The sequence below is a fragment of the Moesziomyces antarcticus genome, assembly GCF_000747765.1.
Source record: "Moesziomyces antarcticus DNA, scaffold: scaffold_v10006, strain JCM 10317, whole genome shotgun sequence".
Classification (NCBI taxonomy): Eukaryota; Fungi; Basidiomycota; class Ustilaginomycetes; order Ustilaginales; family Ustilaginaceae; genus Moesziomyces; species Moesziomyces antarcticus.
This window is the reverse complement of record NW_014639004.1, coordinates 353658-381275: the sequence shown is the minus strand read 5'-3', so window position 1 is coordinate 381275 and position 27618 is coordinate 353658. Positions and strand designations below refer to the sequence as shown.

Sequence of the window (27618 nt, the reverse complement as noted above, 5' to 3'; positions counted from 1 at the left end):
CCCATCCGCATCTTTTAGCCTCGTTTGGTCCCTGCCGCTCCGTGGCCGCGCTCGTCGTGTGAGTGTTGATTTCCATTCAGCCGCCAGCTTCATCCGTCATCGCGATCCCTTCTTCCTCATCAACCCACCGACCTTCATAAAACGGCCATCGCCGGCGCGCATAGTGACGACGACGATCGTTTGGATTCCGCGCACCGCGCCCTGGGCCATAGCTTGCTCGTCTGTTGGCCTCGAATCATCGTGCACCGTCTCCACGGCTTGACCTCGGCGAACGATTGCAGACCCGACTTTCCACACGACCCCATCATCAATTCTCGATCAAAGCACTAGCAAACAACTGTGGACAATCATGACATCCAAGGCAGAGTTTATGGCCAGCGCAGAAGCGCCTGCGCCTGCGCTCACTTCCAGCGTGGGCGGCCTCGCTGCCATCGCAACCCCCGACAATGATAACCGACCACAAGCTCAATCGCGACGCTCGAGCCGCACGTTTGGCAGGACGTCCAACTTCCTTAGCACTACGTTGCTGCGTCCACGCGGCAAGTCCATCTCCACTTCACGCACAGATGAGTGGGGCCGACCGGTGGGCGGCAGCGAAGGACTGGGCACCATCTACAACGCCTCGATGGGCTCGAGAGAGAGGAGCCAAGTCATGCGCAGCGTCACCACCTTGACCAAGAGCAGCGAAAACGACGTGACTGGCGCCGTGGCAGAGGCGTTCTCGGGCAATGCCACACCAAGCCTGTCGCCGCGGATGCGCTTCTTCAGCACTTTCCGTGCCGACAGCTCGAACAATGTTCCCACCGTCGAAGCTCCACCCAGCTACCAAACTCAGCGCTCGGATCTCAGAAGAGGCAGCGAAGGCAGCGTCGTCTCGCATGTCAGTCTTCCACGTCACGACGCTACCTCGTTTCGATCGAGCTTCAGCCGGCGCTCTTCGTCGCGAACCCAGTCGTTCTTTGACGCCACCTCGTCCTCGTTCGCATCCTCAAACAGTTCAAGCCTCAACACTTCGGTTGCAGCGAGCCCGGGCCCAGAGCACGATTCACTCAAGCAGCAGCTACAGTCACGCAGCAACTCGACGCAGCTCGGTGCCGCCGCACGCCAGGCCTTTCGGAACTCCCGGTCTTTCCTCGGCACCTTCGCCAACGGGCCTTCCGACCGTAGCAGTCAGGCAGTGTCCCCTGGTAGCGAAAGGGCTCCCAGTACCTTGCAAGCTGGCTCGCCCAGTCATACAGGCTCGGAAGCATCCGATACCCCCAGAACCTCGCAGCCAGCGACGCCGTCTGCTCTCATGTCGCCAGGCGGTCGGATTCTCGCCGGCAAGGATCCACAGCCAGGTGGAGGTGATGCTGGTGCAGATGCCGTACCACAGGCTTCTGCAGCTGCTGCAAGCGCTCACTCTGCAGCGTCGCGGGCTGTTGCTGCAGGAAGCGAAGGATTCGACGGCTCTTTCGCCGCCTCAAATTCCAGTCTAGCAAACAGCCACGCTCGTCCGATCGGCAAAGCAAATCCGCCGCCACCAACCGAATCGTCAGGTCGCCGTTGCAGTGCCTCTGCTGCTCCCACGCTGCAAGCCGCGCATGAGCGCATTGTTCGCGCCGGCGTCCAGTCGTCTTCTTCGCCTGACGTTTTCAACTCTGGAAATTCGCATTTGCCCACCTCACGCGCCTCGTCGAGTTCCCCCGGCGAGCAGCAGGTGGAGCAGCAGCAGCAACAGCGGGGGCAATCGCCCGAAAAGCGGCGAAACAACGCTACTGCCGCGTCTGCACCTGCACCTGCAGCGTCAGCGTCAGCGACGGAAATCCCACCCGCCCCCGCCGATGTGACTGCAGCTTGCATTGGACCTCGCGTCACCGCCGCGGCACCTCCTCATCTGCATGCCGCCGCCGTACAGGCACGGCTCGATGCCCCGTCCTCTGCTGCTTCCCCAGCCCATGTCCAGCCGGGAACTGCCTCCGCATCGCTTTTGCTGCCGCTTGCTGCTGCTCCCGCCCACTCGCTGCCTGCTAGTTCAGGCTCGACTGGCCCGCAGTTGTCCGCTTCCGCTTCAGCTCAGCCGCAGTCTCGATCGGCCTCTCCGTCCACGGCCAAGACCACGGCCCTTTGCTTGGCTGACCCCTCTCCTGTAGTCGCACCGTCCTTCCAGCTGCGACGATCCACACCAGAGGCTGAACCCTCCTCACGCGCCCCGTTTATTGCTGACCCGACAACGGCATCGACACCTTCCTGCTTCTCGGCCCTAGGTGACCGAAGCGCTGCTGCTGGGTCTGACTCGCCCGCCGTCGCTGCGGCTCCCTCCATCCTTCGTCCTTCTCTCCCACCTCCTCCTCCCTCTTCGCACGTCGACGCATCTCGTCACCACCACCAACCCGGAGCTGAGCTGCCGACCGCACTTCGCACTGCTTCGTCTTCTCCTCTCGAGTTTCTCTCGGCTGCTCTCGACTCTTCCTCTTCGTCGTCGACCAACCTCACCACTGCCCAAACCACCGCCGTCAACACGAGTACGGCAAGCACGGCTGCCACGACCCCTTCGCAGAGCACACTCAAGCTCACCTCCGCATCTGGACTCCCAACCGGTCAGACCAAATCGATCCTCCCCTCCGTGTCCTTTATCGAGCCCCGCAGTCACCACCACGAGCATGTACCTCTGCACCTCGATGACCATCTAGGCATCTGCGATCCCGTGCACTCGGCCGCTCCTCTCGCCGCACACAGCGATCCTGAACCTGCTCATACGGTCAAAATCCCTTCGAGCGGATCAACATTTCCCAGTCCGTCTCGGGTCCCTGGTGACGATCGCCGTACGCTTCCTCTGACCCCGCCCGACTCCATCGGCCAGTGCCTCTCTCCTCGCACTTCCGTCAGCGGTGGACTGCCCGAGCACGGCATCTTGGATGGCGAACAGAGGTCAGATCCTATCGACGTCCGCACTCCTCACTCCGATCTTCCATCTCCTGCACCATCAGCGCACGGCTCCAGCTCCGGCCAACACAGTCGTCGAGCTAGTGCATTCTCACCAAGCGGTTCTCCTCTCGACACTGCCAACCAAAGCCAACCTTCCTCCACATCGCCTTTGGCTTCCACGAACGTAGTGTCCACCGCTTCCGAGGCTTCCTCCCCACCATCGACAGGCTCAAAACGAGTCTCGTTCGACTTTCGGCGATTGCCTTTCCTGGGCGGTGCAACAGCAGCAAACAAGATGCCTTCTGACGTCTCGAAGGCTTCCAACTTGGGGGTTGTGATGCCGCAAGGGCCGCTGTCTCCTGACTCGGCAGGGCTGAGGTCAGCTTCGTCCTCGTCGACAACCACATCCAAATTTTTCTCACGCATCAGTCTGCCGGGCAGTAGTCGACGAGGCAGCGCCACTGATTCGCCGCTCGCGACACCCGAGCCCAAGTCACGCTCCCGCTTTGCCAGCTTCGGACGATTCAGCCGCGGCAGCGATGCTCGAACGTCGCCGAACGGCCTTCGAAACTCCATGCAACCCTGGGCCTCGGCCTCCACTGACGTTCTTGGGTCCGGCTCGGCGTTTACACAGGGTCGCAACAGCATGGCACTGGCCCGAGACGAGGCGGCCAGGCCGAGAAAGAGCCTCCATTTGCCCCGCACCAACCTTATCGACCTTGAAAGCGAAGACACCCTGGATACCACCGCCACAGACAGATCTGGTCTGCCGGCCCTCGACACTCGCATCGTCCCGCCAATAGCTGCACCAGCTGCCAAAGCCGAAAAGCCGGCGTCGCCCTCGCTCGTCAACGCGAAAAGGCCGAGCTTCAACTTCTTGCGTCGTCCCAGCGCCGCTAGCATCAACTCGAACGCAGAGGCGGCGAGTGGCGAGCGACGAGGATCTCGAGGGTCTACAAATGCATTCGCACGCACATTCATGAACCGTACGTTGAGTCGCAACAGCAAGGGCTCCGACACCCCATCCGACTCTGCTCGAGCCACTTTGTCGTCCACGGGCGACTCGGCCACTCCCATCTTCCGCAACGGCATCTTTGATTCTCAGGTGCCCGTCTCGACATCAAACATGGCGTATCCTGGCATGTCACCGACTGTCAACTGGAACACTTCAGTCGACGTACCGCCAGCTGCGCGTGCTGACGTCGCCCCGAACGAGATTGATCCAACCGTAGGAATCCCTCCCTACCCCGGATCAGCAGCCAGCATGCAGCCTCGGGGAGCAGTGGCCGAGCTGTCCTCGAGTGTGCTCGCCGAGCGCAGACCCTCGCAAGGCATCGACCAAGAGCAGGATGCCGTCGAGGCCACCGACACGGTTCCCGCTCCGATGGAACGAGCGGCGGTGCCACCCACGAGCGCTTCGCAGAGCACCGATTCGAACCCATCTCGTCAGCGACAGTCTCGCTCGAGCAACGCTTTGTCGCACCTGCCGCGACTCAATTCGATGCGAGCGATTGGCAAGCCTGGTTCTGCGGGCAGTCAGCAAGCGTCGGCCGGCGTGGTAAGGACCACGCGAGAGGGCTCTGAGAGCACCAACGATGGCACTACACCTGGCGAGACGAGTGAAGAGGAGCAGGAGCTCAGCGAGGACGATGAAGAAGCTGACATCACGGGCCAGACGTCCGACTACCAAGATCTCGACACCGAGACGGACGACGAGACCGATGATGACAACGACCCGTCGCCGGTGGTTAGCCGTCGCGTGTCAGCTGCCCCTATGACTGCCACAGGCAGCTCGGGAGGGCTCAATCGCAATCGTCCAACCGAGTCTCTCATCCTACCTCCAGCACCTTCGTTCGTACCCAATCCCACGATCGCTGCGCCGCCGCAAGGCGCTGGTGCAGCTGCATCGACGGCTGGCACGAGCGCATCATCGGATGCCACCTTCACGCAGCACGTTGGCCGCGATACCTGGACGAGCTTCAACATGAACGGCTTTACGCCTTTCGAGACACCGACACCCAGCCTTGGCGGTGGCGCGAGCAACTTCGCGGCTCGAACGCCTCGAGCGCGACAGGAGCTGTCCGAGTCTTCGTACTTTGCCGCCCGGCCGGGGACGAGCAACAGCGGCCGAGCAACGACGGCCGGTACGATGAGCGGAGACGTTCCGCCGCCGTCTCCGTCCATTATCAGCCGGTCGCGTGCGCCTTCGTCAGCGAGCATGCGGACGCTCAGGACGCCGGGAAACACGTCGACGAGCTCGGGCCCTGTGCCCAATCGCTCGATGCCCACTCCAGGAGGCAACCTGCCCTCGCTGGCTCTGCATAGGCAGATCTCAGCGGCGTCGACGGCGACGCGGACGGGCATCGAGCGAAGCAAATCGCCGGCGCTCGGGGCAGGCAGCAGTCGACCGAGCACTTCGGGTACGCTGACTCCCAAACAGGCGACGGCTGGCGACCGAAGCGCGAGCCGCGAGCCGAGCATCGACCGCCCAGGCTCGGAGCGACCGACATCTCGTAACGAGATCTCTGCCACTGCAAAGACGAATGGCCGAGCCCCGATGGCTCTCCGAGGCGTTTCGCCCTCTGGCGCGCGACCGACCTTCTATCAGCAAAAGTCGCAATCTCTTGTGGATCTGATGGGCCCCGCCTCGCGTCGGCTCGAGATCGACACGCATKCTGCTGCTGCTCCACCGACGATCTTGGAACCGACGGCGACGGAAGCGTTGCGCACGCCCACGACGCCGCGCCCACCTTCGGAGGCGCCGGCATACAGCAAGCGGGACCTGCTGGAGCCGATCAACACGAAGCTGACGGCGTCAGCATCGATCGCATCGCCGGGCGCCATGAGTCTGGGTCGACGAAGGTCGATGTTCGAGATGCGGGCGGAGCCGCCGCCGTACTCGATCATTCACAACCGGCCCGAAGGACCACAGGTGATTCTGCCGCGCGAAGAGGAGGGACGAGAGAAGCTGCCAACCTACTGCTGCGGCATCCACATCGAGGGGTATCTGCCGCGCAAGATGGAGTTCTCAGCTCCAGGCGTGCAGGCCAAGGACCGCAGCTGGCGGCGCCAGTACTTTGTGCTGCACGGCACGAGTCTGCGCGTGTACAAGAACGACCTGAGCGTCGAGCGACACGCTGCGACTGGCACGTGGGGCGAGATGAAGGGCGTGCACGTGCATCTGGAGCCGATGAACGAGGACGGCTCCAACCACTCGGGGTCCGGGATGGGGCTGGGTGCGGCGGCGCGCGAGGCGATCTCGCACACGCCGCTGGGAAGCCATCGAAACGAGTCTGGCAAGGGCAAGGAGGCAAGCACGCAGTTCGACAGCAAGAATGGCCTGGTTCGCAACTATACCCTGCAAAGCGCCGAGAGTGGACTGGCGGCGGACTACCTCAAGCGTCGACATGTGGTGCGCGTGCGCGCCGAGGGCGAGCAGTTTTTGCTGCAAACGCGAAGCGACCGTCATGTGGTGGACTGGATCGAGGCGCTGCAGGCGGCCACGAATGTGTCGATGGACCTCGAGTCGCGAGCGATGCCCAAGTTCATCACGCTGCCGCGACGACGACGCCGTCGCCGCCGCAACGCGGACGGCACGACGCTGACTCCCGAGGAGCAGGAGAGGCGCGATCTTGCCGAGGCGCAACGACGCTCGATGGCGGAAGCCGGCGGGCAGGCAGCGGGCACGAGCGAGGCAACTCCGCGGACGAGCACGTCGCAGACGGCACGTCAAAGCATGAGCCTCGAGAACGAACTCAATCCGAGCGCGGCATTCGAAGAGATGCTGCGCGAAGACCAGGAAGAGGGCGGCCGGCGCACCGCAGCCGTCATGTAGTCTCGTTGCCTGAAGATCAGATGTGTTGCGACGGAAAGTTCAATAATATCCTTGTGCCATCATATGTATCGTTCGATGTGATGGCTGTGCGTCTCTTCGCCGTGTGGATATGGTCAGAGACTATCGCATACATCGGATCGGGACGAGTTGAAGAGGATTCGGGCAGCGAGATTGAGATCCATGGAGGTCAGCTCGCGGTGATGTGGAGGGCTGGAGCTGTTTCGGGAAGGGAGGGCTCGGCGGAAGGTTTGAGCCGGGCTCGCGCGCGGTTTCAGGATGCGGCTGAGCGACCATGCGGTCGGCGAGAGTGCGAGGCTGACGATGAGGGATTGGGGCGTGGGAATTGTCGGCCGCAGAGGCGAAGGCCGGAGAAGGAGAAAAAGAGGGGAGGATTTCCAACGCAAGCCGGTTGGTGCTGACTCTTTTGAGGGTGCTTCGGAATTGACCTCATGCACGGGTGCCGCTTGACACTGCAGACGGCACGAATCGCACCCACAGCCCCACACAAGGCCCTCCGCTTCCGGCCGACGTTTCAATGAAGCTCTCTTCCCGATCCTTGACGGGAAGGTCAGGTCATGAATCAAGAAAAAGAGGAAGAAGACGAGGAACGGATAGAGACAAAGTTGGCGCGCCGGGCTGCCGGGAAGAGTGCATCGTGTTCGGGAGGAGCATGTTGGGGCGCTGGCGCTGAAACTCCGCGGATGTTGGCATGGCTGTGACGCGACTACCCGTAGCATAGAGCACGCCGCGTCACGCAGCGTCCAAACGCAGCCGGCCCCTACGCCTGGCAAGTGCGGGACAGAAAGAATGCGAACACAATGAAGAGCTGCCTCCGCGCTTGGACTAGGCCGGAAACACCGAAGCTTGCAAGCACGCTAGAAGAAAAAGGAGCTGGTGGAAGGGCATTCCGATGTGCATGCAAGTCGAGAGTAAGACCATGCAGGTCAGCAGCCGCGTGCATGCGAGCGAGGCCCGCCACTTTTCCAGCTTGAGGCCGCCTCACCCTCGCTACCGATTAGGCTCACCCGCTCCACTAAGAGTCAGCATTTCACACACACAAAACGCACACGCACCAACGCCCCGCTCCACTTTTTTGGGCGTCCGCCCGCGGCTGCACGCTTCAGTCACAGCACTCAGGGCGCCTCTCCAAGCCTCGCCATTTTGTGAGCTCTTTGTGCTGCTAAGTTAATGTCCGGGATCGACACTCTGCCGCCGCTGCCGCATCGCATCGCATCACATCACAGCGCAGTGCCTGCCATCGCCAGCCCACCAAGCCCGCCAATGCACACGTCTCCTTAGCGTCTTGGCACACACCCGCATCCCAAGCCTCTCCTTCTTCCACCATTCCGCTCTTGCTGCGTGTCCAGCCCGTCTCGCCCGCCGGCCGCATCCTGCACCCTCGTCCTTCCTTCCGTCCCCGTCGCTATCGTCGCGTCTTCACACGGCCCTTCCACTTAGGCGCGACACGCTCATCCACACGCTCGACCGCTGGGCTTGCTCTGGAAGCAGCTTCTTCCACCATCTGTTGCATTGACCTGTTGAGCAGCAGCCGCACCGTCGGCCCTTCTTCTACGCCTTCGCCAGTCCTGCTACCTTCCTTCCCTCCCAACTCCACCTCATCACCAACATGAATGCCATCAGTTGACCCTGCTCCACTCATCCACCTCGTCGCCCACCAAGCACCTGCCCTCAACGGCTTCTCTGCAGCAGCTCGTCCGACCGACAGCACGGCCGAGCGGTCCAGCTGCGTAGCGGCATCCCCCATTCACCATGTCGCCCCTCTCGCCTTTCGGATTTGGACAAAAGCACTCTTACTTTCACGTTCAGCTCACCATTCACGAGCTCACCAACGTGCCTTTAGTACATGGCCTCTTTGCCTGCAAGTGGAAAGTCAAGGGCGCACACTCGCTCGCCAGCTTACAGCACTCGGCTGCCGCAGCCGTACACCAGCAGACCACTCGCGTCGTGTCCGGTGTCACTCGCAAACATCATGGCCCCCCAAGCAAGGAACCCTCCGGCACTTCCTCATCCGCACACCCTACTAGCGACATACATGCCATCGACCACGACTCGGGCGCCACCGCCGGCCTCTCTCTCGGCCCTCCACATGCGCACAAGCAACGAAACGCCGGCGGCTCCAGCGATGCCGCCTCCATCCTGAGCGCATCTAGTCGCAGGTCCAATCACCACACCATTCACAAGCCCGGCTTCCTTTCCAACCTGCTCCATCACAAGGACAAGGACGCAGACACGCCTTCCGACCAACAGTCTTCGCCCCCTTCGCCAGACCCTGCGCCCTCGGACGGTGGCGCGTCGGTCACTCCTGCTTCACCGGATAATCCCCTACCAACGCCATCCAGCCCCACAGTCTCGCGACGCGACAGCACCACAAGCCGCAAAACATCTGCGTCCAATGCAAAGTCGACCAAAGACGCCGCACGCCACAAGTCGTTCGAGTCGCATGACCACAGTGTAGACCCCCTCCTCTTCTTCAACCAGGAGCCCAAGGGTGAGACCGAATTTGTCAAGGTGCACGAACATCGCGTCGATTGGGAACGAGATGTCCAGGTCGGTCTCCGCGTCGGTATCGGCAAGCCCAGGACTTCCGGCCAAAGTGACTCCTCGCCTACTCACAGCCACCACGATAGTCCGGCTGTGTCCGCCAAGTCGAGCGCCAAGGATCTACGCAGTCGTGCTCTCCGCGACCAGCACCTCGAAGACTTATCCACAGCCTGGGGTCGCCTCGTCAATTCGGAGCTAAAGCTCACCATCAAACAGGAGATGCCCGAACACACGAAATCCACCACTCATCCCTCAGTCCTCGGCCACATCCTCCTTGACCTCTCCGAATTTGCACCAGAGCCACCGCAACTCGGCTCGAGCGGGCGGCACCCCCATCACCACCACCACCACCACCATCATCACCATCATCACCATCATCACCACCACCACCATGGTCAACATGGTCATCACCACCATCACCATCACCACCATGGTGAACACTCGTATCGCGACCGCACCTGCCGTTCTGAGACGAGGAAGTTTCTCCTCAATGGCAGCAAAACCAACGCCACCGTCAAGCTCACCATCACCATGACATACCTCGGCGGCGCCCGCGAGTACTACGTACCGCCCATCTCCAACGGCCTCATGGTCAATGGCCTTGGATCCATCGTCGCCCCGTCTTTGCTCGAGATGCATCACGATTCGCCAAACGCTCGAGCTGGCAGCGAGCGTGCTTCGTCCAACGGCGGCAGCTCCGAGAGCAGCAGCCTCCGCAACGAGCCAATACGCGCAAGCGCATCCATCCGCAACCAGTCGCTCGTCGGCACGGGTCTTCCAAGTGCCAGCAGTCTCTCGCTGTCCCACATGAACTCGTCCTTCCATTCCCAGCACAATCTCTACGGCCCTCCTCTCAAGTCGATCTACGCCAAAAAGACTTGGTCCAATCGCATCCCCACCGAGAACCTTGCCTCGGAAGCCTCTGGATCCGAATCGCACGCGAAGAAAAAGTCGAGTCGGGCACCAGAAACTGCTTTTTACCTGGGCCAGACTCAGGCCGATCGCGCGCCGGACGACGTGGTCAACGCCATCTTCAAGGGCATCCCCGTTGGCGGCAGCCACAATGGGCAGCTCTCCGAAAGTGGACCGTCGCTGCGACCTCTGTCGGCTCGCACTGTCAAGAGCTCGCGTCCAGCTAGTGCCACAGAAGCTGCGGATCGAACGCCGCTGCAAAAGCCCAGTAGGACGCCCGACAAGGTGCGTCCTCGCGTTCGCACCATGAGCTCGGCTTCCAGCCTTTCGAAAAGGTCGGAACGCTCGTTCTCTTTCGGACTCTCGCGCTCCAAGGACAAGGACAAGGAGAAAGAAGTTGCCAAGCAGCGGGGAAAGCTACTCGAAACTGACAAGGCAAAGGGCAAGAAGGGTGGCGCCGAACGTTCCAAGACCACGTCGAGCGCTGAAGCTGATAGTCCGACGGCTGACAAGGGCCAAGGATTCCATCTGAGCGTGCCAGGCCACGGTCCTGGCAAGTTGTCCTCCGGCCGTCTTGTCGAGTCGCCCTCGGCTTCGACCGAAGCGCTCTCTCAGTCCGGCACAAGTGCTACGCGCGTTTCGGCAAAACGCCTCTCGTCGGTGCGATGGAACATCGACGGCGATGACGCTGCTTCCGATGAATTGAGGCGCTCGCAAGACACGACTCCCGTGGCCGAAACATTCGATCAATACGAGCGCGACCGAGCCGCCATGCCTCCACCTCCCTCTGTGGTGGTCAATCATGCCTACATCCCGATCCGAGCTGGAGGCATCACTGCCGCCTCTTCCTCCGCTATCAACTTAGTCGACTCGTCAGCCGAGGCGCTTCCAGAGCAGGCTGACTCCAAAGCCGCTAGCAACGCCGACTTCCTCTCACCGCAGCAGCACTCCCGCTCGACGCCGTCGGCAGCGGCAAGAGACTCCGAATCTGCCAGCATTCGCTCGTTTGCGTCTTCGACGAGTGCACTTGATGAAGACAAAAAGCTCAAGACGAGCTCGCACGACCTCAAAGGTCTCTATCAAGCCGGCCTTGCGATTCCTCAAAGCCTGTCCACCAGTACTGCTGTGGGCCTGGATCGCATCAAGCGCACGAGTCGGGCAATCGGTCAATTCGCCAAAGACGCTGTCAATTCTGGTCGCCCCGGCTCACGACCCTTGTCGAGCTCTGGTGCAGCATTGCCGACCGACAGCCAGGGTGTAGCGGGTCGCGAGCGCAGATCCAAGGGCAACCGAGGCATCGAGCCCTCCGAAGCCGCGTCCAAAGGATGGCATGGCGCCGGATGGCTGCGACCCATCTCGACAGCTCCAGCACCGCTGCCTCCAGGCTCGCCAGACCTCTCGTCTGCGGAGAGCGATGGCGAGTTTGAGGACGCGGACGTGGATGAATCAAGCCCCGCCTATCGCCACCGTTCGTTGATCTCGCACAGCTCGGAAGGAAGGAGATCGTCAGCGACCGACCAGACGGTGAGCTCGGATGCCCCCGCGACGCCCAGCGCTGCGGCCGTCGAGACGTTCCGCCCAGCACACAAGCGAGACCAGTCGTTCGTCTCCGTCTATCACGACGTCGATGACGAGGACTGGCCAGAAGACTCGGCCAAGCTAATGGATCAGGCCATCACGCCAAGCGTGCTCCCGATGCAGGCGCACCCGGTCTGAGCTCGCCCCTGCCTCTGCGCAGCTTAATTTATACAGCACTTTATCTATAGTTTTCCCTGTCAATACCTCTACAGGCTCTGTCACCTTTCCTCTCTGTACTATTAATCAGCAGCTATGACTGCCACGGACATCCCCTGGCTGTGGTGTGTGGACCAGACAGAGGTCGACGTTGAGGGTGGTGGGCGGCGGTAGACTCGGGTCAAAAAAATTATCTTTGTTAGGGCGGACTGGCATGACATTCATGTTTGTGAAAAATCGAGTGGAGGTCTGACCGTGGCTCAAACGTCGCGCCAGAGTGTGATCGACCGACCGCGCGTCTCGAAGTGTTGCAGGGCCAGAGCACGGCTCATGCTCGCCAGCGTCGAGTGGAATTCGTTCATTCGACGTCCAGCATCTTCTGCTTCACACCATACCGGACCTCGAAACACCACTCGCTCCGAGCGTCATCTTCACATCTCATCTCGAAGGACTTTTCGACTTTCTTGTTCTGCACACCCAACCCCGTGTGCTTCGAATCGACATGCCGGAGCCCACCAAGACATCCAAAGAGGATGCTCCCGCAGTGAAGCCGACCGAGACTCCGGTCGCCAAGCCCCCCAGCGAGCGGGAGCAGCTGCTGGCTCTTCTGCGTCACAACTTTCTGCTGATCGAGCGTAGTGTCTCGCACATTGAGCAGCGTTTCACCGCACGTGTGCTGCGTACTCTTCCGTACGTGCGCAGAAAGATCAACGCGTATCCCGAAGTGCTTGCGTTCGCCGTCAATGAGGGCATCCTGTCCCACTCGGACGATGCCGTCCAGAAGCATCTGCTCGCCTTCCTGCCTCAGCCTTACAAGCCGGAAACCCCCACTGCGACCAGTGCGACCGGTGCGCCCACGGCCGCGGATGCCATGGACGTCGACACGCCCAACACCAAGGCCGAGGACAAGGCCGAGAACAAGGATGCCAAGGACGCCAAGCCCGCCAGCGCGCCTGTTGCACTGTCCAAGCCCACGCCGCGACAGCCCGAGGCTCAGCCTGAGCTGGTGGCGTACCTGCGCCTGCTGACGCTCGTGCACCTGATCGACAACAAGCAGCTCGATGCAGCATCGGACGAGGCGGTTGCTTCGATCTCGGCCATCACCGCTCAGAACCGCAGGACGCTCGACCATCTGGCGGCCAAGACGATCTTCTACCTGGGCCGTGCGGAGGAGCTCAAGGCGGAGGCGGCCAAGGCCAAGGGGGCGCACACCGAGGGTGGGCTGACGGCGATCCGCAGCCAGCTGCTGGGTCTGCAGCGTACGGCGTCGCTGCGCCACGACACGGAGACGGAGGCGACGATCATCAACCTGCTGCTGCGATCGTACATTGTGGAGGCGAATCTGTACGAGCAGGCGGACAAGCTGGTGGCGCGTGCGCCGTTCCCGCGCTCGAGCGCGAGCAACCCGCAGGTGGCGAGGTACGACTACTACGTGGGGCGCATCCGGGCGGTGCAGCTTGACTACACGCAGGCGCACGTGCATCTGCAGCAGGCGATCCGTCGTGCGCCCCAGGCGTCGCTTCCTCAAGACTCGACTGCGGCTGGTGAAGGTGCTGCTGCGGCGGGTGCGGTTAAGAGTGCGGTGGAGAAGAAGGAGAAGAAGGAAGAGGTGAAGCCGGTGGGACAGTCGCAGACTGCGGCTGGATTCTTGCAGACGGCGCACAAGTTTTTGGTGGTGGTCGAGTTGTTGATGGGCGAGATTCCGGAGCGATCGATCTTCCGCACGCCCGTGCTGCGCAAGGCGCTTGCGCCGTATCTGGAGATTGTGCAGGCGGTGCGCGTGGGCGATCTGCAGCGCTTCCAGGCTACGCTCCAGCGATACACGTCGCTGTTTGCGGGCGACAAGACGCTGAGTCTGATTGTGCGACTGCGACACAATGTGATCAAGACGGGCATCCGTATGATTTCGCTGTCGTACTCGCGCATCAGTCTGGCGGACATCACGCACAAGCTGCACCTCGAGAGCGAGGAGGATGCAGAGTACATTGTGGCCAAGGCGATCCGCGATAATGTGGTGGATTCGAGGGATACACGTGTGGACCACGAAAAGGCCGAAATGCTCAACAGGGAAACCAAGGACCTGTACGAGACCGACGAACCCATGCAGCAGTTCCAGCAGCGCATCCAGTTCTGCCTCCAGCTGCACAACGAGAGCGTCAAGGCCATGCGCTACCCGCTCAACGGACATAAGGCCGAACTCGCCAGCGTCACCGAGGCGCACGAGCGCGAACGTGAACTCGCCGCCGAAATCGCCGATGGCGACATGGACGACTCGGACGACGACTGGGCTTAAACCCCTTCCTCACTCGCAATTGCAATCCCCACCGGCTCCACTGACTCAATAAAATTTTACGATTCCATACAAATGCATGTGCGAGCTACGACTGGTGAGCCGTCGATGGATCGGGTGGTGCATCTGTTGGTGCATCCGCTGGTGCTTTGGTCGACTGCTCGTGTTGTTGCTGCTGCTGGCGCAGTTTAGCCGCTCTGCGCACCTGACGTTCGGCGGCACGAATCAGCTGTTCCGGCTCGCTGATGGGTTTCCTCTTGCCTCTGCCCTCGGCTGCCTCGGCTGGTGCAGGCGTCCCCTGCAGCCGCGCAAGCATGCTCTGTTCCTGCTCAGCCACCGTTTCGACTACAAGCTTGTCGCTCTGCACCAGGTTGCGCAGCGCAGCGTAGTGGGCATTGTCATTCGCGGTCTCACGCTGCTCGGGGTCGTAGATCGGTCGGAATACCAGACGCGTTCGCGTCGTCGAGGATCTTGTTGTTGCCCGCTCCCCCCGCCCCACTGGCGGAAGCGGTTCGAGTCTGTGCTGCTCGCTCGTGCGCGTGGGGTCGAAGTGGTCCTGCAGCACGATCTCGGTACCAAACATGTCCATGCGTCGACCGCGAAGGACGGTGTCGTCAATCTTGAGCAGCGGATGAGAGGTGTCCAGGCCGGTGATGGCGAGCATCTTGCCAGCGCCTAAGTGTGGGCCGGTGGCGCTGCGCCGCGACGTGGTGGAGGAGGAAGTGGCGCGTTTGGTGCGCTTGTCAATGTCGCCGGCACGGGTGCCGCGGACAGCACGCGATGTGGTGGGTGCGTTGTCGGCTTCGATGTCCAGACCAGCGCTATAGCCTAGAAGTGCGCGGCGAGCGATGCGCTCCTCGCCCAGATCGAGGACCACCAGCTCTTCGGTGTCTGAATACGACCAATCGGATCCGCCATCATCGGAAACAGCGCCAGAAGCCGATGACGAGGGATCAAACGGAGTGTGTGGGTGCGGGCGGTCGGAGAAGGTGTCGTCCGGTGCACGGTGCCATGACGAGTCGATTAGAGGCTGTTGCGACATCGTGCGCCTGAGCCGCGAGCCATGGAGGTGCAGAGACGGTGGCTTCCAGGGTGTTGGGGACGAGTTCAGGGTCCTTCGAAGGGTTGGATCGCCTTTTCTTCGGCGGCGGCGTGTCGGAGGCGCATGTGGAGGCTTGACCGTGCTGAGCTGCACGCCTGCTGAGCGGCTTGTACTGGTCGGTTGCGTGCGCCGCCCAAAAAAACACGGCAGCGTGGGCACCAAGCAGGCCGGCCCGCTTTCAACTCGCCAAAAAAGCGTTGGGTCCACGCATGATGGAGCCGGCAGCTGCTGCAGGCGGCGAAGGCGCAGCAGACTGAACGTGCCACCGTGTGTTGTGCTGCCGGCTCACCCGCCTCACCCCTAGCCCGGAACAGCCGCCCAACACTCGCCCTCTCTCTACATCACATCAAATCGCCTAGGACCTCTCCCACCATCACACTTCGGCCTACGATCGTCGGACCAGCCGCTACACCACTCATCCTTCGGCCATCCCGACGAAACCCAATTTCTCGATAAGTATGTTGAGATAAGCGGCATCGTGCTGCACGTTACCACCGGACCTGCAGTGGACCCACCCGCGCAAGTAGCAGCCATGCCTTTCTCTTGGACAACAGATCGTGCTGCGGCGCCTCCAAATGCGTCTGCAGCACCGTCGGGCCGCATCTCAGCATCGCCGCAGACACGCGCGTCTGGACATCGCAGGGGTCTGCCGCACTCGTCGTCCATCTCGTCGCGCCACAGCATCGTCAGCACCGAAGCACGCACCGCTGCCGCCCTCGCCGCTCCCCATTCCCTCTCGGTACCCAAGTCGGCCTCCTCCGCAGCTCTCACCAGCACAGACGAGAGCGACGACTTCCGCCGCTTCCTCGACGAGGCCCATGCCAACGACCAGGCCGCTCGCAGCTTAGGCGCTCACCCGCCGCAGCGTGCCGCGACGGGGGCAGCAGAGTCGCTAAGGAGAGTCACCAGCTCCTCCACGTTAAACAGCATGCATGATCAGCGCGTTGCACAGCCAGCACGCCCGGCGACCAGTGCAGCACCGGTGGGAAGGGTGCGCAAGAACTCGACGCTCTCCACTGCATCTCGAGCGCAGAGGTCCGTGTCCAACTACTCGATGAACTTCCGCAACCCGACAAGCCAGTTCCTTGAACACCTCTCCGCAGAAGCTCAGACGCCCGAGCTCGGAATCGACGACACTCCAGTCGCAGGGCGTGCGGTCGACAACAAGAGCCATCTCACTGCGCTTGGCCACGCCGCCCAGCTCCAGACTCGCACTGCCTCGGGGAGCCACTCAACCAAGACCTCCAGTGCAAAGGGCAAGGCCCCGGCAAACCAAGCACCCACAAGATCGTCCACCGCGCCGATTTCTACTGCGGCTCCGTCGCCATCCGTGCGCATCAAGCCCAGCGAGTCAGGCAACTCGGCAAGTTCAGCTTCAGCTTCAGGCTCGGGTTCGGCCCGATCCCCTCCTTCGAATCAAGCGACTCAAACACCTGGGACGTCGCCGACTGCTCGCCTCTCGCCGCTGTCGCCAAGGCGCAGGCCACAGAGCTACATCCACAAACCTCCATCCGAGCCCTCGGGCGTCGTTTCGCCGCGCAGGCTCGGTGAAAGTCGCCTTGGTCATGGTCTGCCCACTGCATCCCCGACCCAGTCCAAGCGCAGTGCGGACGAGATGGAACGCAGCTCCAGTCTCCAGCCCACCAGTCAGCCGAGCGAGCAGCCCCAAGCCGCGATTCCAGCGTCGCCAAGCCAAGCGTCCCGCAGGAAGACTTGGTTTGGTCTCGGCTGGGCCGCGGAGGACGACCCCGCTCCCGCTGCGGCTGACAAGCCGAACACTGAGGCTACGGAAGCTGCAAAGGCTGCAGGATCTGCGTCTGATCAACCGCCTCCTCCAATGAGCGAGGAAGAGGCCGCCTTCAGAAGATCCCTCGGCTACAACGATGTCTACGACCCAGCTGCGGATAAAGAACCCAGCGCCGGCAGCAATCCCGAACAGAAGCCCTTCCCTGCCGGTCGGGACTCGGACGTCACCATCAGGGCGGCGCAGGTACCTGCCAGGGATCGCCGCATCTCCTGGATCCCTTGGCGCAACCCCTCTGCTACCGTCGAGCAAGGCTCACAAGACGCCGCTTCCAGCAGTGCTGATACACCTGCGCACCAAGGGCAGCAACCTCAGCTGGGAGCAAACGCATCAAATACGGAGGCCCCGATTACACCGAAAGCGTCAGAACCAGTTGGAACTCAGGAGATGCACAGCTCTGCATCGCGCCAAGACGGCCAAGACACGGTCACGTACAAGACTGTCGTCAAACGAGGCTGGATGGGCGCGCGGTACGAAGTGCAGGAGCCCATGCCGAGTCTGCAGCACGCCTTCGATCCGCCGCAAACTAAAGACGATACAGGCCTGACAGCAGCATCGAGCGAACCCATGGAGCAAGACGCCGAGGCTGACGCTGCTCAAGACCATATCGCATACCCGCCAGCTAGTACCGCCACCACCGCCGATGCCAGACAGACCAGCGGCACTTGGAGGTGGAGGTTCTGGTCCGGCGCCGACGGGCCTACCCACGGCGATCAGGCCCCGGTTGCTCAGGAGCTAGTGGTGTCGAGCGAACCACCTCCAACTGACCCTGCGGGATCGACGCGCGTGGCGACCGAGCCTGACACAGCCGAGCCGATGGACATCGACCAGATCGGACCGCCCAACGATGCTCCGCACAATGCTGACTCGGCATCGTGGACCTACTCATCTTATGTCTCGCGATGGGTGCCCACCTGGGTGTACAACGCGCAGCAGCAGGATTCGGCGAGCAAAGATGTAGAGGGCCCGAGCGACCAAAATAGCGAAGCTGTGGCCGACAAGACGAACAATACAGACGCCCCCGCCCAGGCTCGTACTCCGGCAGAGCAGGTCAAAGCAGAAGCTCTGGCTCGAGACACTTCCGTCATCCCCTTGACGCCCAACAAGGTTGTCCTTAATAGCTCGACCAAGAGTGGCTGGATCAACTTTTTCGCCTCGCGCAGCGCAAACCTGCCCCGAGAAGCGCCCGAAGCAATCGGCAACAACGACGGCGTGGAGGTCATGGACATCAGCGACATGGATGCACCTGTCCAGGCCACCTCCGCTCGCGACATTGCCTCGCGCAACGGACGCCTGACGCCCGATGTGGCTCGAGCACCGAGGGCGAGGACCGTGACAGGCGGCAGCCTGGCCGGCTCCAAGGCATCTTCCTTCGCCAGCGAGTCGGACATGCAGCGCGCAGCCACTCCACTCTCGACCAGTAAGGACAGCGTCCGCAACCTCAGCAAGGCGGCCATCACCAAGGCTGCGAATGTTACCGCCGCGTCCACGCTCGGGCTCGGGAAGGGAAAGCGCACCGACGCATCAACATCGAACGCTACCGGATCCGGGACAGGCGAATCCTCAAGCGGGTTACAAGCTTCCAAGGATGCAGGCAAGGGTCTCGCACCCAATGGCTCGGGACCATCCAGGTCGGGTGCCTCGACGCCGACCAAGTCGGTGGCGGATCCTGTGTCTGCACCTCCGCCCAACCTTGTGTTGCCGTCGTTCGATGACACGTTCGCTAGGGCGCCGCGCATGTGGCCACCCAAGGTCGGTGTGCTCGAACGCACGCTCAGCGCGGTCAACAGCTATCTCTTCAGCAAAGTCCCGGATCTCGAGCGCATGAAGCGTCCCACGCGTTACTCGACTTACGGCGATTCCAGCCTGGGATCCAATTCTGCCACGTTCAAAGGGGCCGTATCATCTCTAGGAGGTAAGAAGCCTGTCCAGCGATTGGCTGGCAAAGCCAAGGCAAGCGGGCGGGGATCGAGCCTGGACAAGGGCGTCGAGACGGCGCTCAAAGAGGTGGCCGAGTCGGCACAGCGGCTGCCGCGAGCCTGGTCCACCGTTGGCATGCACGACCGCGCGCAGACCAGGGGCACGGCGGCTATTGGCAAGATTGTGGTGATCGGTGTGCATGGCTGGTTCACCCAGAGCATCTTCAAGAACATGATCGGCGAGCCCACGGGCACATCGGCCAAGTTCGCCGCGATGCAGACCGAGTCGATCCGACGTCACTTCCTCGAGGCGGGACTGGAATTAAATCTAGAGGCGATCACCGCCATATCGCTGCAAGGCGACGGCAAAGTGGCGGACCGCGTCGACCGGCTGTTTGCCGAGCTTATCAGCAGGCCCAAGTGGGTGGAAGACCTCAAGAGTGCAGACGCGCTGTTCCTCTCGGCGCACTCGCAGGGCGCTGTTGTGGCTACGCAGCTGCTGGCCAGGCTCATCGAGCAGAGACAGGTCAGGGCAGAGCATACGAGGATCTGCCTGCTGGCGATGTGCGGCATCCACCACGGGCCATTCGCGCATCTCAAGTCGAGCATCACCGCGAGCTACATCAACTACTTTGAGACTGCGGCAGCCAAGGAGCTGTTTGAGTTCCAGTCGTCCACCACGGCTGTGGCGCAGCAGTATACGGCGGCGCTCAAAATCGTGCTGGATGCAGGCGCAAAGTGCGTATACATCGGGTCGACCGATGACAACGTCGTGCCCGTGTATTCGGCGCTCAACCTGTGCAACAACCATCCGTCGATCCTGCGCGCGCTGTACATCGACGGCCAGGCGTTTCCGCGAGTCGACTTCCTGACGAATTTGCTGGTTCTCTGCGTCGCCGTGCGCAATGCTGGGCTCAGCGATCACAACCTACTTACCCTGCTGTCGGCGAGCGTCGCCGGTAGTCTCTACGGCGGCCGCGGGCACTCGCAGGTGTACGAGGAGAAGGCGGTGTACGACTTAGCGACTCGATACCTGTTCGAAGTCACCCACCCGCTTGCCGAGCCGACATTCGCACCGGGTCCACCTGGTGCGACGTCCTCCAGCCTCAGTACCTCAACCAACCCGGGGAAGCGGCCATCAACGGCGGAATCCGAGACGAGCAGGGCGGCGCTCGTGTCCGAGGCGTTCGAGGCACAGCGGTGGAACCCGTACGAGCTGCCGTGGGCGCTGCGTGGACTTTTCGAAGACAAGCATGTCAGGAGTCTGTTTGCGGAGGACATGCTGAATCTGCTCGAGAGCTACGAGCAGTGGCGGCCGGACCCCAAGTCCAAGGCGCTCAAGGATCTGCATTGGAGGCTGGCGCCCATGCGCAGCATCAAGCCGCCGCCCATCCAGGACGGCGAGGCCGACGCGGGTACGAGCACGGCCAAGGCAGAGGAGGCTGCGGTAGGCGAGACGGGCTCGAGCAAGAACTCGAAGCTGTAAAACGAGTGTCGATACCCAACTGTGAATTCCAACGGCATTTCATCTTGTGCGTCCCGGGCGTTGCCGCGGAATGATGGTTGGGAAGGTTTGGTGGGGCCGGGGGGTGGTGCTTTCAGGGCTACGCGTAAATTGAACGCGTGCGCGTGAGGGCGAGAAAAAGTTAGTTTTGAGTGACAGCCGCGTGGCGGCGGAACGTGCGAGGTGAAAGCACGAGTGAGGGAAGACCAACACCTCGGAGCTGTTCGGCGGTGCTTCCTTCCCAGCCGTTGCTCTGGAACCATCCCTACCTTTTCCGACGCGGAGACATTCTCGTTATGCTGATCTCGCTGATCGGACCGCCTGGTTCGGGCAAGGCGTCGGTGGCGCACTATCTCGCTACACAGCATGGCTTCGAGGTGCTGTGCACGGACAACGGCATCTGCGACGCACTAACCGCGTTCGGCTTAAGTGCAACTTCGTGTGGAGACGAAAAGGCCATGTTGGACCTTGTCACGGATCGGTGGCACGAGCGCTTTGTCACGCTGGACCTCACCACGGTGCCGGACATGGAGGCGTTCATCAAGCGACCGTTCTTCCTGTGCGTTGAAGTCGGGGCGCCGCTTCTTACGCGGTGGAAACGATACCAGGCCAAGCACAGGAGCCTCCCGCTCGAGAAGTTCGTTGCGCTGGATGACGAGATCGCATTCGGAAAGTCGACCGCCCAAGCATCTGCAAGGCAGCCATTGGTACGGTCTGGGTCTTCGGCGATGGGCGGCAACGGAATCGTCGACAACCTCGCCTCGGTCTCAATCTCGTCCCCTTCTGCGGGGCTCGCGGCATTGCGGCGGTACGTGCACGTCTCGATCATCAACGACTTTCCCGACCGCGACTCTCTCTACTCTCACCTATCGTCTCTCAATCTCCCCTCCGAGGAGCGACTGCGTCCATGTTGGGACAGCTACTTCCTCAAGCTGTGCAACCTGGCGTCGCTGCGTAGCAACTGCATGAAGCGTCGCGTGGGTGCGGTGCTCGTCTCGTCCAACCGCATCATCTCCACCGGCTACAACGGCACTCCCTCAGGCCTGCTGAATTGCAATCAGGGCGGATGTGCGCGCTGCAACAATACGCTCGAAAAGGGCGCCAGCGGCTGTGGGCAGAACCTCGACGAATGCCTCTGTTTGCACGCCGAGGAAAACGCCCTGCTCGAAGCTGGACGCCAAAAGATTTCAACGGGACAGGAGGGAAAGGGCGCAACCATGTATTGCAATACTTGTCCGTGCTTGCGGTGCGCTGTCAAGATCATTCAGTCCGGGATAAGGACCGTGGTGTATCAGCTCGAGTACTCGATGGACGCAAGAACCAAGGCCATCTTTGCCCAGGCCGGCGTCGAGATTCGTCAGTTCCACCTGGATACCTGAACAATACACATTCTTACAGTCCTGCACTCGGTCGATGCACGTGTGAGGTGGACGTGTGGCATTTGGCAGTGAAGCATGCTGTTCTACGCCGAGGTGGGTGGGAGGAGAAGGTTGATGATGCGGGTGGTCTCATCGTCAAGCGAGGCATTCGGGAGGGCAGAGTGGATGCGCCCAATGAGGCCCGTGGTGGAATGCATGGCGGACCGAACAAGCTCGGACCTGGCTGCTGCATCCGAAGACTTCGTCGCCCTCGCCGTTGCTGCAAGCACCTTGTCCAGCGCTCCGGCTCGGGACACGAGGTGCAGCGCCATCGCGACCGCAAACACGGAATTCGGCTTGACACCCTTTGCTTCCTCCACGAGCTGGTGCGTGTCCATGAACAGCGTGCGGCGGAACACCTTCATGTTGCCCACCACCTCGGCTCGCTCCGCGTCATCGACCCACTTTCCACCCTGAGGTTGCTTGGGCGCCTCGCCCACGAGCTGGGTGAGTGCGAATTCGAGCTCGGTCATATCGGTGGCGAGCCGAAGCTTCACCTTGTCCGCCTGCTCGGGCAGTGCCAGAAGACCCGCGTAGAGCAGGAAGCAGTGGGCAGCGGCTGCAGGCACCGCCCCTGCGAGCGAGATGCGCAACTGAGGCGGGTAGAGAGGGAGGAGGTGGTCGCGGAGGAAAGCGAGCGCATCGCAGACGTCCGAGATGTACGCCGAGGCGCCCGAGGTGGCATCGATCGAGACACCACGCTGGTGCACTGCACCACGCGATGCCAGCTGCACGTGCATCTTGCCCATGCGCTCCGCAACCGTCTGCTCGGCTGCACGCACCAACGGATCCAACAGCACGCGCCGCGTTGCACCGATGATCGTGTCGACAGCGGCGTGTAGGCGCGTTGCCGCATAGCTCGCGCTCGCAGCGTCCTGTTCCGCTGCCGCACCAGTAAGGCCAGCAGCGAGCGCGTGCGAGAAGCGCACGAGCGCAGCATTCCACGTCTGAGAAGCGCTTGCTTCAACAGCGCGGCCATCGACCAGCCACGCTGACGCATCCTCCGCAACCACCTTGTCGAGACGCGTAGCGTACTGCTCGACCAGCGCTGTGCAGCGGTCAACGACCGCGCGGAGCAGGAGCGGATCCGAACGCACGCCATCGACCGCATTGGCCACCAGCGCAACCACGCCGTCAGCCTCGCGACTTGCGTCGAGTGCGGTCCTGCGTGTGGGCGCGACGACCTGCGACAGCACCTCAGCCACCCGCCACGTTGCTTTGTCCACATATCCCTTTTCGAGCGGCGCCAAGCCGCACAGCAGAATCACCGTCTCGGCACTCTGGTGCGTCTGCGTATACTGCACGTCGGTGTACACGGTGATCTTGGCAAAGAACTCGTGCAGCAGCCTCAACAGCCGCATGTACCCGCCCATCACCACCCCACCCTGCGTGTTCTCGGCTGCGATCCCGCTCGACAGCAGCTGAGCCACCCAGGGCGACTTGGCCGTCGCTACGCCAGTCTGTTGCTCGAGACACTGTGCCAGGGTGCGCCAGAAGGTGTGGCTGGGCTTGTCACCAAGCACGTCGAGTGCGGCTGCAAGAAAGTTGACGCCCGTCTCGGCGTCCGTCTTGAGCTTGAGCACCTTTTCGAGCAGGTACACCTTGCTGCACACCGCGCCCATCTCGACGACGATGAGCGACTCGAGCCGCTTCCACAGTGCGTCGGACCACGCMTGCTGCTGCTGCTGCCGCGCGCTTGCGTCGTCCCTCCGCCGCCCGCCGCGGTAGGTCGAGTAGCTCGGATTCGACGCTTCGAGCGAGGGAATTGCCAGGCCGAGCTGGCGCGCGATAGCATCCAGATCGAGCGCAGCCGCTGTGCGCTCCCTGACCACCTCGGTCAGATCGTCCAGCAGGTCTTTGACCAGCGTGGGCAGCGTGCCGAGGTTGAACGCCGTCTGCAGACTCGATGCGAGCATCACCGGTGATAGATCGCGCAGCCCGCGCACGATCATGTCCTCCATATAGTCGACCACCGTCTTGCGCGCACTCTCGACCACAGGCACTACGTCCTGCACGAGCTTCAGTGCCAACAGACCGTCGCTGCCTTGGGGTCGCTCGGCGTCGAGCATGTCCGAGATCTCGTGGATCAGCAGAGCTGCCCGCGACAGATCGCGCCCATGCACCAGTCCCACCACCGCATCCTCGCCATCTGCCTCGGCAGCCTTGCCTGTCGCCGTGCCGTCCTTCTTGGCGAAGAGCGCCTCCATCTGTGTCTCGAGCCTCCTAGCAAGCCCGACGAATTTGACCGCCTTGGCGACAAGCTCGCCCGCACCGTCGTACATGCGCAGATCGGCCTGCAGCTCGGTGAGCCTTTGGAACGGATCGTGCACCTTGCGTCGCAGGCTAGCCACCTCGATGTCGAGCGATTCGACGCCTTGTTTGGTCTGTTCGAGCCCGTGCTGCATGGTTGCGAGGCGCGAGGTGCGCTGAAGCAGCGCGGGTGCATTGGCCGTGACCTGCGTCGAGATGGAGCGGTCCAGCTCTTCGATGGCGAGATTGAGACGAGAGATGGCGAGCGAGAGGTCGACTTCCTCCTGGTCCTGCTCGCGCTTGCGTTGCGCCGCCTGCGCTTTCGAGCTGCCCGCAGCTGCATCGGCAGTGGGCGCAGCTGCATCGGCAGTGGTCGCAGCTGCAGAAGGCGAGGCGAGCGAAATGCTTGTCCTTGATCCTGCTGCATTTTGCGCACTTGCTGGGAGAATGCCAGGGCTCGCTGGCTGAAGGAGCCCGCCTGGCGAGACGGCCAGTTTGGCGGAGGGTGTTGGAGGTTGTGCGGTAGAGCGCGCCACGCCGAGCTGTGCGTCGACGCCGCTAATCAGCTGGCTCACGTATGCCGCTGCATCGAATGAGGGCTGGAGGAATGTTGCGAGATCGCCCGAGGCAAGTGCTGGGTGTGCCGAGGATGCGACATGGTCTGTCGAGAGGGGCGACGAAGGCGGCTGCAGAGATGACGAGGGCTGGCGCGGGAGCCCAGGTGCCGCCTGCATCTCTGCGAATAGTGCTGTTGCTGGCCCTCCGCGTATGCTCGGGCTACAACATGCGATTGAAGCAGGTTCCAGAGAGGCTGTGATAGAGAGCCGGAGAGTTCGAGGTGTAGGATGAGGTAGAGGAGAAGTCGCGACTGCCGCTCAGGCCAACTCGGTGAGAAGAAGCACTGCACACATCTCCACGTCCCGGATCCCGAGCCTAGCAGCGGGCTCTCCAAGCTCAATTCAGAAAAAGCCTCAAAAAAAAGGGCTCAAAATTAGCCTTAAAAATAACCTCGGGCCTGCACAGCCTGACAGCCGCGAGCTCCAAAGGCAACGTTCCACCGCACCACGAGCATGGTCATGGCAGCTACGCAGACAGAGACCCCGATACCGAAAGGCACAAATACTTCGCAGAAGTTACAGAGAATACAATTTGGAACTCAAGCGCGGGGAGAAAGGGAGGGCAGAAGATCGTGAAGCATCACTTGTTGGCAGCGGCGATGATGTCGGCAGCGCGCTCGGCGATCATGTAGCAGACAGCCTGGGGGTGTCCGGGCAACAGACGCGGGAAGGCGCTCGCATCGACGACGCGCAGGCCGTCGACGCCGAAGACGCGGAAGTTGGAGTCCAGCACACCGGACTGCTTGTCCTTGGCCATGCGGCAGGTCGACGCCGCATGCCAGACGGTCATGAGGTTCTTCCTGATGCTTGCGAGGATCTGGTCGTCGGTGGCAACGTCCAGGCCGGGGAACGACTCGGTGCTGCTGGTACGTGTGCTCTTCATGGCGTTGGCATTGAAGACCTGGCGCGTGCGCTTGAATGCGGCGATCGCCACCTGCTGATCGACGGGGCTCGAGAGCCAGTTGGGCCTGATCGCCGGCAGGTCCTGTGTGTCGGCGCTCTTGAGCGTGACGGACCCCTCGGACACCGGCGCGACAATAGCCACCAGCAGTGAGGCGAACTGCTGGAACGTCAGGCCATTGACAATGTTGTTGGCCACAAGGTTGCTAAAGTCGCCGATGAAGCCGGGTCCGCTGAGGTACTCGATCTGCGGCCAGTCGCTCGGCAGGCTCTTGAGCGCGCTTGCACGGATGGTGTCCAGGTAGGTGCCGTTCCACTTTTCGAATGCAATAAGATCGGCAACATTGTTGGTGAAGATGCCCTGGTTGTTCAGGTTAAAGTCGGCGATGGAGGAGGCGAGGAAGATGGGGTCATTTGCCTCTTTGGTTGGCGTGTCAACGTTGACCGAGTAGGTGGGGCCAAAGAAGACGTGGTCCTGCATATGCTGGCCGACGTTGCTGTTCTCGACGACGATAGGAATGTTCTGGGCCCTGAGCTGATCGGCGGGACCAACGCCAGAGACCATGAGGAGCTGGGGCGACTGGAACGCGCCTGCGCTGATGATGATCTCCTTTCTTGCCTTGAGTGTCCCCTTGACTCCAAACGGAAGCGTATAATCAACAGCGACCGCCTTGGGCCTGGAGCCGGACGTGTCGAAGGTGACCTTCTTTGCCAGCGCCTGGAAGATGACGTTGAGATTGGAACGCTTGTCGTTCTGCGCCTGCTGGTAGAACGAGCGCGAAGTGGCACGCTTGCCGTTGCTCTTCTCGACCGTAAGCGTCGAATACTGCGCGCCCAAAATGTTGCCCGAGCTCATGTCATTCGTGGTCGGGACCCCGACTTCATTGAGACTGTTGAGCAGCGGGCCCGAGAAGGGCTGTGCGTAGTTCGGGAATCCGACGCTGACGGGCCCACTGCCCGGGAAGGCGGCAGGGTTGTACTGCGCTGGCGGATTGTCCTTGCGAAATTCGCTGCGCGGACCAAAGGCGGTGAAGGTCTTCTGGTAGTAAGGCAGGGTGTTGTCGAAGGACCACTGGCTATCTCCAGTAAGGTCGACCCAGGTCTGTTGGGCGCCCTTGGGGGGGCGGTGGTAGAGCATAAAGTTTCGTGCCGAGCTGCCGCCGATGCACTTTCCACGCGCGTAGCGCACCTTGCGGTTGTCATAGCCGGGCTCGCCTTCCGTGACGAAACCCCAGTCGATCAGACCGTTGGCAAAGTCAGAGGGGCTGGAGCCGACGCCGAAGACGTCGAAGCCAGGAGTGTCGACCAGCTGCTGGTTGACAGGAGAGCTGCGGTAGTCGATGCCTGCCTCCAGCACGGCAACAGTGACAGCCTTGTTTTCGGAGAGACGCGCGGCGAGCGTCATGCCAGACGTGCCGCCTCCGACGACGATGTAGTCGTACGTGTCAGTGGTTGGAGGGATGGGTAGCAGTCGACGTTGAAGGGGATCATCCTGTACAGGATGGGGCTGCACGCTTCCTAGCGAGACGATCAAGCCGAGGACAGCGGTGAGAGGGAGGAGTAGGCGTGGCATCCTGGCTCAGTCAGATCGAGAAGAGTACCTCGAGTACGGGTGAAGGTTGAGTGCGGTGAGGCGAGAAGCACGATGATCAACTGCAACGACGGGTCTTTTATTATATCTATCATACCGTAGCATTGAACGGGCCGCCTGCACGCGCATATGAAGCCCAGGTCGGATCAAACCATGCCGAAATGCAAAGCCTGGAGGGGCTGGAGCTCACACGATGCAACTGATCGAGTCACCGACAGGCACCCGATTCTCGCCAACAAAGGGCCCCCTCATTGTCGACCTGCGACAGCACTG

General features: G+C 61.8%; 7 protein-coding genes across 7 annotated transcripts; 4 read left to right on the top strand and 3 right to left on the bottom strand.

Annotated features, from left to right (window-relative positions):
* Window positions 1–349: 349 nt before the first annotated feature.
* Window positions 350–6742, top strand: PAN0_006d2940 (uncharacterized protein; the record flags this gene model as incomplete). Its single annotated transcript, XM_014801582.1, has 1 exon — window positions 350–6742. The coding sequence occupies one exon, from the start codon at window positions 350–352 to the stop codon at window positions 6740–6742; it is 6393 nt and encodes a 2130-aa protein (XP_014657068.1).
* A 1770-nt stretch (window positions 6743–8512) lies between these two features.
* Window positions 8513–14243, top strand: PAN0_006d2939 (diphenol oxidase-A2; the record flags this gene model as incomplete). The annotated part of the gene is made up of 2 exons (XM_014801581.1): window positions 8513–11926; window positions 12324–14243. The coding sequence occupies 2 exons, from the start codon at window positions 8513–8515 to the stop codon at window positions 14241–14243; spliced, it is 5334 nt and encodes a 1777-aa protein (XP_014657067.1).
* Window positions 14244–14328: 85 nt separating this feature from the next.
* PAN0_006c2938 (uncharacterized protein) lies at window positions 14329–15282 on the bottom strand (the record flags this gene model as incomplete). Its single annotated transcript, XM_014801580.1, has 1 exon — window positions 14329–15282. The coding sequence occupies one exon, from the start codon at window positions 15280–15282 to the stop codon at window positions 14329–14331; it is 954 nt and encodes a 317-aa protein (XP_014657066.1).
* Window positions 15283–15874: 592 nt separating this feature from the next.
* On the top strand, window positions 15875–20551 carry PAN0_006d2937 (uncharacterized protein; the record flags this gene model as incomplete). The annotated part of the gene is made up of 1 exon (XM_014801579.1): window positions 15875–20551. The coding sequence occupies one exon, from the start codon at window positions 15875–15877 to the stop codon at window positions 20549–20551; it is 4677 nt and encodes a 1558-aa protein (XP_014657065.1).
* Window positions 20552–20865: 314 nt separating this feature from the next.
* On the top strand, window positions 20866–21948 carry PAN0_006d2936 (DCMP deaminase; the record flags this gene model as incomplete). Its single annotated transcript, XM_014801578.1, has 1 exon — window positions 20866–21948. One exon carries the CDS (start codon window positions 20866–20868, stop codon window positions 21946–21948), a length of 1083 nt encoding a protein of 360 aa, XP_014657064.1.
* Window positions 21949–22031: 83 nt separating this feature from the next.
* Window positions 22032–24971, bottom strand: PAN0_006c2935 (conserved oligomeric Golgi complex subunit 5-like; the record flags this gene model as incomplete). The annotated part of the gene is made up of 1 exon (XM_014801577.1): window positions 22032–24971. The coding sequence occupies one exon, from the start codon at window positions 24969–24971 to the stop codon at window positions 22032–22034; it is 2940 nt and encodes a 979-aa protein (XP_014657063.1).
* Window positions 24972–25434: 463 nt separating this feature from the next.
* Window positions 25435–27327, bottom strand: PAN0_006c2934 (versicolorin b synthase; the record flags this gene model as incomplete). Its single annotated transcript, XM_014801576.1, has 1 exon — window positions 25435–27327. The coding sequence occupies one exon, from the start codon at window positions 27325–27327 to the stop codon at window positions 25435–25437; it is 1893 nt and encodes a 630-aa protein (XP_014657062.1).
* Between the last annotated feature and the right edge of the window lie 291 nt (window positions 27328–27618).